The following is a 9,147-nucleotide window of genomic DNA, read 5'->3' on the forward strand; positions in this document are numbered from 1 at the left end:
AGTGCAGTGGCGCAGTCTTGGTTCTCTGCAACCTCCGCCTCCCATGCTCAAGCAATTCTCCCACCTAAGCCTCCAGAGTAGCTGGGATTATAGGCATGTGCCACCATGCCTGGCTAATTTTTTGTATTTTTGGTAGAGATGGATTTCAACATGTTGCTCAGGCTGGTCTCAAACTCCTGAGCTCAGGTGATCCACCTGCGTCAGCCTCCCAAAGTGGTGGGATTACAGGTGTGGGACACCGTGCCCGGCCGAATTAATCTACTTAATAGTCATCATGATCCTAGACTCTAGAAATTAAGGAAGAAACTGGAGAAGGCCAAATTGTTAATCATTTGTAATTTCTGTCTCCCGCTCTGAAGGAGGTAAATTCTCTGCTCTTTTTGAGAGCTTCAAAATGTAGTTGTTTAATGGTTTCTTACTAAATGGTGATTTCACTTTTTCGGGACAAAATTATGTCTACTTTTTTCACACACTCTATTTGGGTGACTGGAGAAGGCTGAAAAGCAGAAGGACTTTAGCAGCCCAGCTTTTCCCCTCATTTATAGAATTTGAGGCATCCCGTTTGAAAAATTAGAAAAAAAAGATACCTTCCTTGATTGATGCCTACAATTCTTTGAACAGAGAACAAAGCTTGTACCATTTCGTCAGAACTCAACTCAGGCCTTGAACCTAAATAGTCCTGGAGAGAGTCTTAAACAGAGGTATCAATGGCCAATATCAGAGGCAGAATGGCAGGGTGGAGAGTCTGTTGTTCTCAGAGACTGCTAGATCTCATTTTGAATCCTAATGCCATCTCTCCAAGCGTTTTGTGTGTTTGTTTTCAGTGTTTTTGTTTGTTCTGCTATGCTATTCACTGTGGGTTTTTGTTTTTGTTTTGAGACAGAGTCTCGCTCTGTCACCCAGGCTGGAGTGCAGTGGTGCGATCTCGGCTCACTGCAAGCTCCGCCTCCCGGGTTCACGCCATTCTCCTGCCTCAGCCTCCCAAGTAGCTGGGACTACAGGTGCCCTCCAGCAAGATTGGCTACTCTTTTGTTTTTTTAGTAGAGATGGAGTTTCACTGTGTTAGCCAGGATGGTCTCGATCTCCTGACCTCGTGATTTGCCAGCCTTGGCCTCCCAAAGTGCTGGGATTACAGGCGTGAGCCACCGCACCCGGCCCACTGTGGGTTTTTTAAAGAATGAATTTAAGCTAGATTACATTAAATCATACAATACAAAAAATTAATTTAATGGTAAGTATAGATGAGGCCACCATGGCAAAGCAGGTATGAGTGGAAGGAGGATAAGATGGAGCCAGGAGTGATTGTATATTTGCTAGAAATTAATCTGTCATTGCTCTGAAGAGTAACATGAAAATGGAAACATAAACAGTTAGTTACATCATTAAATATGTCCAAAAGAGAAAAAGGAATCTGTTGTTCAAAAGAAGAAATTTTTGGCTGGGCACGGTGGCTCACACCTGTAATCCCAGCATTTTGGGAGGCCGAGGCAGGTGGATCACCTGAGCTCAGGAGTTGAAGACCACCCTGAGCAACATGGCGAAACCCTCCCTCTACTAGAATACAAAAAATTAGCTGGGCGTAGTGGCAGGTATCTGTAATTCCAGCTACTCAGGAGGCTGAGGCATGAGAATCACTTGAGCCCTGGAGGCAGAGGTTGCAGTGAGCCGAGATCATGCCAGTGCACTCCAGCTTGGGCTACAGAGTAAGAGTTCATCTCAAATAATAATATTAGTAATAGTAATATATATTTACTATTATTAGTATTATTATTTGAAGTTTTCCCTGGGTCTTCTACATAGAATGTTGAATGTTTGTAATAATGACTTTGCAATGACCAGAAAAGTCAGCACTGAGGTTCTCTTTCTTCTTACTGAGCCTTTTTCAATATATCACTTTCTTTTCTCATCTGTAAAGAAATATTTATCCATTTAAGGACATTTAAAAATACATAAAAGCAAAAAAAGGAGGAGAGGAGGAAAAGTATCATCCATAATCTTGTCACCTGGAAATATCCACACTGACATTTTGGTGTTTGTACTACAAATTCATTTATACCAGGGGTCATTAAACATTTTCTGTAAAGAATGATATAGTAGATATTGTAGGTTGTGTGAGCCATATGGTGCCTGCTGTATATCAGCTCTGCTCTGATGCATGAAAGCAGCCATAGACAACATGTAAATGAATGGGCATAGCTGTGTTCTAATAAAACTGTACTCACAAAAAAAGACAGGGGACCAGATTTGGGTTTTAGGGATAGTTTCCCAATCTCTAATTTTGCCAATCTCTAATTTATTCCTTCTTTCCTACCTTCCTCCCTCTCTCCCTGCGTCCCTCCCTTGCTCCCTTCTTTCCTCCCTTCCTTTCTACCTCCTTCCCTCCCTCACTCCCTTCCTCTTTTCTTCCTTCCTTACCTCTTCTTCTTAAACAATTATTTTTTAAAACTTTTGTTTTGAAATAATTATAGATTCACAGGATGTTGCAAAAATAATATGGTACAATACAAAGACAGTTTTTTCACTTAATACAAAATTCTTGAAATTCATTAAAGCTGTTGCCTTTATCAGCAGTTTGATTTTTTTTGAAAGTACTGAGTGGTATTCCATGGCACCACAGTTTTCTTTAATCGTTCACCTATTATATTAATAGTACATTTTGATTTTTTTGATTGTCTCCAGTTTAGATTATTACAGATAATGCTGCTCTGACAATTATATACAGGATAAGAGATGCTTTGTTTGATAGGTATATGTTTCATGTGGAGAACACTGGATCAATCCTGACCTGTCCATTGCTCAACAAAAGAAACAAATCTTCCTGAGGAACCTAGCATCAGACATTTCCAAAATTGAAATCTTCTGTAGCATACGTAAAATAGAAGGTAAGCATTGGAATTATTTACCTTAATATATGCAGCCAAAATGAAAGGCTTGACGATACTGTTTTTAAAAAAGTCAAAGTTTGTTTAAACAGGTAATATTTCACCTCTGCATCTTGCTGTTTAACTCTTTAAAGTCATTTATATGTTTGACAGCATTGAGTATTTTAGTTCACACTACAGTTTGAATGTGCAAAGAAAACATAATCTTTTTATTTTGTCGTTAACAGATCTGACCTTCTTTGTGAGCCTCATGCATTCTCCAGTCATGTTTACATTTTGTTCCATCCATTAATTTAATTAGTCCCTTTAGGGAGAGCTTTCAGATTTCTCTATCTCCAGACTCTCATGTTAAGTTCCTCTCTAAGATAGAAAGAAAGCACTTGGGATGCAGTTCTTCTTGCTTCCTGGGCTCTGCTGGCTGAAGTCTATGACTGGAATGACTTGTGGTTCCTTCTTTTGGTTCAGACGATACTCTGGGTAGGTGTGCTTCCTCCCTGACTCAGCCTTCTCTCTGCTTCCTGTGGCCCTCTGGAGCCTGGCTATGACTGAGTGGTCATCTCTGCAGTTCTTGCTACAGAGCCACCTCACCCCTGCTTGGCACGCACTTTTGGAAAGTTCCCCAAAAAGATTCTCAGCAACTCCTGGGTCTTAGCTGCACCTCCCAGAAACCAGATCCCAGTTCACGTGGCTGGCTGTGCTTCAGACTGGAGTAGCAAGGGTAGCTAGAAAGGGGACGTCATCATGGTGTCCTCAACAATGGCTGGTGTCCTAAACAATGGACAGTGTCCTCACTGTTTCCCCAGTTTAACTAAGATACCCAAAGTGAAGCCTATAGAGAGAATCAGGATACACTGTGCTAGTTCTCTGGCTTTCTCTGTCTTGTTCCCCAAATCCCCTCTGACTCAGGAGTGGTGGTTTTTCTCCAGGTCAATCCTGAAGTTAAACCCTTGATACACTAAGTGGGAACTACAGGCTTTAGGAGAAACCATAGATCATGACTGTATCATCCTAACTTCCATGGTCGACGGCAGTGTGCTGTTTGAATGTCAAAAACTATCTTTGGACTTTTGCTTTTCTTTTATTCAAGTTCTGATTTCCTCATGATCCTCCTCCTTCCCTTAAGTTTTCTCCAGGAACCAGGACAAAAGTCCATATAGAGAAAAGAAAAAGAGACAAAAAACATTAGTATAATTTAAAACATTGCCCTATGATATATATTGAACACTGTATAGTAAAACTTTGCATGTGTCGTTCAAGGCTTTCACTGGGACTGGGATTGGGACGTCCACTGATGAGTTTTGGATCCCAGAGAATGATCTAGAAACATATATCTAAATAATGTAGCCCATTTGAATAATTACAATATAGAATAACTGATCTTTGGAAAGACCTATTTTTAGTATTTTTGACTAAGGATATCTTGAGAGTAAAGAATCTACAAAAATTAAAATTAAATTCAACTGAGTTTAATAAATAACCTATGAATAGACCAAATAGATGGATTTTTTTTTTTGCATTTGTATTGTAGTGTGTGTTTCTAAATTCCTGATGCTCTGCAATTGTAACTAATATGTCCTCGCAATTTGTGAATTTCTGCTCAGCTCTTGTTTTAGAAGTCCAAAGTGACATTGTATCTGGAAGCAAGCTTGCTGTGCATAAACCTGTAGCAATTTTTGGAGAAGAGAAGCAAGTTACAGAACCAGAAGAAAAGCAAATGCAAAAAGATGCTCTAACAATGGAAAATGCTTCCAGTGAAATTCTGTAAGTAATCAATGTAGCCCGAAAAGCTACCTGGCTGCTGTTTGAACTCAGCTCATTAGCCCGATAACAGCACAGAGCCCATGCAGGGAGCTCATGCCAAGTTTGTGAAACTAATGGCAGGTGAAGAGCTAGTATTTAATTAGTTTTCCAGCAAAAAGATACAACTACAGCTTCAATGTTCAACCATCACAATGGTCTATTTTCAGTAATATTGTTATAATGTTATTATTTTTAAAAGGCTAGAATTTTAGGATAGAAAACATTTATTTGAGGAATTCATCAAGTTTTGTTTCCATAAATATGGACTTCAGGATAAATTAAGCTTCTTCCCTAAGTTCAAGCTAGACACATGTTAATATACAGTTATCATTCTGGATCATTGAAATAGCTTTCTGATTGCTCTCTGTTGCCATAATATCTTCCTTCCAATTTCCCTCTAAGTTAAATTGTAGATGATTAACTTTCTAATGCACAATCCTTTTCACATAGTTTTTTAAGGGCTACCTATTGCAGACAGAAAAAACTTATTCATCTGGAATCCCAAGACCTTCTGACCTTGGTTCATGCCTGTCATTGACCCTCATTTGCATTCCCATGCCCACTGTCTTTTTCTGACACATGAATTCCAACCTCCAGCTCAGCAACAACAAGCTGTTGCCTGCATATTGCACATTCTGTTTATGTTCTGTTGCAGACCTCTGAGCCACATACGAATTTCTCTCCACTGCAGTGCCTTTACTTGCCCCATACTTATCTGTAGAATGACTCTTTAGCATTGAAGTCAATTACAGCAATGACCCTACGTGGCAATGTACTTGTCAGTCCCTCTCTCCCTTGCCTACCCCTCCCTCTACCAGCCTGGGAACTGTTGAGGGCAAAGACTCTGTCACGCGGGTTCCAATCATCATTTACTGAATAAACGAAGGAAAGATTGAATGTGTTTCAAATTATAAAACCAAAAATACCTGGCCAATTACCACCGCAATAATTGTGAGAATAATTTATATATCATTGTTATGAATTGTTTCTATCCTCAATTATAAGAATATGAACTTTTAGAAACCAAACTTCCTTATTCGGATAGGTGATTCATTTGGTCCTATGACTGACAGTAACAAAGGCACCAGAAGGCATTTTTCAGAGAGAATGATTGGTCTTAGATGGAATCTTTCTCAACAGTCAAGGAATTTACCACAAACTTTCACATCCCCTTCTAAAGGAAGTGTCATCTATCCTTTGAGTAATTTAGTCTGCACTTGGAAAAAAAATAAACAGAAAGTAAGAGAAAAGAAAGAAACATTTTTGAGAGCAAAGATTCTCATTGTTCTGAATCAGAGATTTCGTGAAGGCCTGGGGTCCTTGAGGTTAAAAGTGATTGGGTTCTCTCAGAGTACAATGCAGGCATCTCCTGCATATTCCAAGCAGGCTCTTTTGCTCAAGCCTCTTCTTGAATACTCCTAATAACAGAGAGATCACTGTTTTAAAGGAGGCCCATTCTAACATTTAAATAATTATTTAGACCATCTCCATCTTATTATTCCATGTGTTTCTCTGTATTATGCCCTATTCCTCTTCTACTTGGCAGCTCTTAAACTATTTTGAAATATTTTTTAATACCTTGGGTTATCTATTTTCCAGGCTGTCACTAGTCATTTGAACCATTTCTGATGACACAATCCTGAAATCATCCTAAATCATCTTACATTAGGAAGTCACTGTAAGATTTTTCCCAGACTTTCTTAAATGTGCTTGTTTGGAGGTTTTTGCATATTTGAAAAATGGGATGATTTAAGGAGGGACATGCATAAAGCCAGCAGCTAGAACATCAGTCTAGAAGGATCCTTCTTGATTGCTTTTTTATCATAAAGGTATCTGGCACAAACAATAAGAAAAATGGAAAAGCAATTCTGGTAGCACTTGCCTACCATTTTTGTGCTTTGCAGGATAAAAAGACTTTTGGAACATAAGAGAGTAGGGCAAACTTTCTCATTTCCTCACTGAATCACAGGTACCTGCCCACCTCTTAAGCCCCGTCTAGAACTACCATCCCGTCACTCACTGCCTGTCACACCACTGTCTTTCTGTTCTTCAAATGGGCTAACCGTAATCTTGCTTCATCGCGTTTTCATTTGTTCTTTTCTCTGCTTGGAAGGCTCTCCCTCTAGATCCTCACGTGACTGGCTCCTTCCTATTGTCTATGTCTCAATTCAAACATCACCTCTCAGAGAAGCCTTCTTTGACTCCATTGCTACAGTAAACCTTACCCCGTCCCAGTCAATTTCCATTACAATATCCTATTTTATTCAACGTATGGCATTTATCTTGTTTATTCATTTACTTGTCTATTTAATCTCTCTTCTTCCCACTAGAATGTAAACTCCATGAGCACTGATAACTTACCTGTCTTGTAGATGTTCAATAAATATTGATTAAAGGAGTGAATAACTAATGAATGATTTGTTCGATGAATGAACAAATCAATTAATAAAGCAAGATGGACTGAAAAATGACTGTTCTAAAACTGACCTGACTATACCTTATTTGCCAGGAAGTTCAAGAGCTGATAGAGAAATTCCGAGTAAGAAAATTAAACGTCTGGATTTGGGTGAAGAATCTTGTTTGCATCTTTCTAACTTTGTTAAAGCTAAGAATGACTTTTTTTCCCTCTCTCTTTTCCTCAAAGAAATGGAATTGGTGAGAAAGCTGTGGTTTTTATTTTTAACACAAGATGGCACTGTTGTTTTTTAACTGTAAAAGGAGAGTTTTGCCTCGAGAAGCCGCTTGTGCTGCCTGCAGTTCTGAATGAGGCAGTCATTACCCACCAGTTTCAAATCTACATGTAATACTTCTATTACATTTGAAAAGAGTACGGTCAGCTCTGCTAGCACAGGAATTGTCCCTGAAGATTTTGGTAATTTAATAATGCTTGTAGTTACATCAAATTATCACAAGCACCTTGGTGATCAGTCTGTCCCAGAGAACTTTATTTACAGGTATGCAGATTTAGAGTGCTGAAATAGGCTTGCTGCTTTGCCTGTATATTTATCCTTCCTCAATCAAACAGTCCTCATATCACGATCCCACTGAAGGCAAATGTGCTCTCAACAGTGGCCTGGAACTTTATATATACAGATCTATATGGCAGCTACTGATCCCCTTTATATCCTCATTTTAATATGAAGTCAGAAGGCTGACTCAATTATTCAAACTCTGACTATTTACTCTGTTTATTGTATTTTTCTCTGTCAAGAGCTGGCTTATCTGTGCAGATGCTATTTGAGTTTCCCTAGATTTCTCTATAGAGAAATCTTGGAAAAGTTAAGATTTCTTAGCCTTGTCTAATGAGTAAACTTTACAAAACCAGGTAATCTAGGCTGTACTGTTCGAGTCAGAATTATGACCCAATTATGGGGTAGACAGAGGGAGTCTCATTACATGTTCATTGTGAATTTCTCAAACTACCGAGTAGTCAATCTTTATGATTTTTGAAATACAATACATGGTCTCATTTTTTTCTGAGTAAACATGACAAAGATGAATGCTGTTTATTATGTGATTGAGGGATTTTATTTGTAGCCTTATATTAAAAGATCTAAATGATGTATTAGTAAGATGTGAATTTCAAATATCAGGCACCCTTATGGAAATAAGATTTATAGATCCACCAACATCCTGCAGAATATGATCAGACTACACCTCAGAAAAAAATTTTATGAGCACAAATGAGATTTCTTAGATTAGTGTTTGCTTCTGAACCCTGATAGAGATTCACATGCAAGAGCTCATCTTCGAATGAAGGCTTGTCACACACTTCTCAGGTATGCCTGGCAGGAAGCTTCGCATGACTTTGATGAGGATGACAGTCTTCCAAAGAAAATGGAAAAAGGGCTCTTTGAAAATGTGGAACCACAGAAGAAATACAGGTAAAAAGTTGCAAAGGAATCCTCTTAAAGATTTCTGTCTAGTGTTAGTTTTCTCACCTTGGGACACATATATTCCTAAGAGTTTTCACTGCTGTTAGCTGCTGCTTCTGTCAACATGCACATTTTTGTCTTATGGTTTTGATTAAAATATTTACGAAATTTTGCAGGAACGTCCTTTACTCTTTGGTTTATTTTGCTCAGCGTATAATCTCTTACTCATTTGTGTTTTTTCTATTAAACAGTATGCTTATCCACCTTTGCCTCCTGACAACTTAGCACAGAGCCTGTATATTTGTTGAATGAGTGTGCGAGTTAACTTATGAATAAGCATTTAAGATGCCCTGATGTTTTTAAGAAATTAAGAAAATGCAGTTTCCTCCTTATTAATGTCTTTTTGTCAATGTCCAATGAAATGACAGGAATATATAGTACTTTGTATTATTTCATAATCTAATACTTTGTATTATTTCATAATCTTTAGATACTTGACATTACAGCAGTTACTGGAACATGTGAATTAAATGTTTTTGACACTTCAACATTTAGCACTAGGCCATGCACATAGTAGGGGCTTATTAGAT

The 9,147-nt window shown here is 38.4% G+C and overlaps 1 protein-coding gene across 1 annotated transcript in view; it reads left to right on the top strand.

Moving 5' to 3' along the window:
- DCDC5 (doublecortin domain containing 5) overlaps positions 1-9,147 on the top strand; it is a 93,487-nt gene that overhangs the window by 21,521 nt on the left and 62,819 nt on the right. Inside the window, exons 4-6 of the mRNA XM_011965616.1 lie at positions 2,747-2,882; positions 4,484-4,643; positions 8,408-8,566. Of these exons, the coding sequence (XP_011821006.1) occupies positions 2,747-2,882; positions 4,484-4,643; positions 8,408-8,566 (455 nt within the window). The remainder of the gene's footprint in view (positions 1-2,746; positions 2,883-4,483; positions 4,644-8,407; positions 8,567-9,147) is intronic.

The sequence above is a fragment of the Mandrillus leucophaeus genome, unplaced genomic scaffold (genome assembly GCF_000951045.1).
Source record: "Mandrillus leucophaeus isolate KB7577 unplaced genomic scaffold, Mleu.le_1.0 Scaffold73, whole genome shotgun sequence".
Lineage (NCBI taxonomy): Eukaryota > Metazoa > Chordata > Mammalia > Primates > Cercopithecidae > Mandrillus > Mandrillus leucophaeus.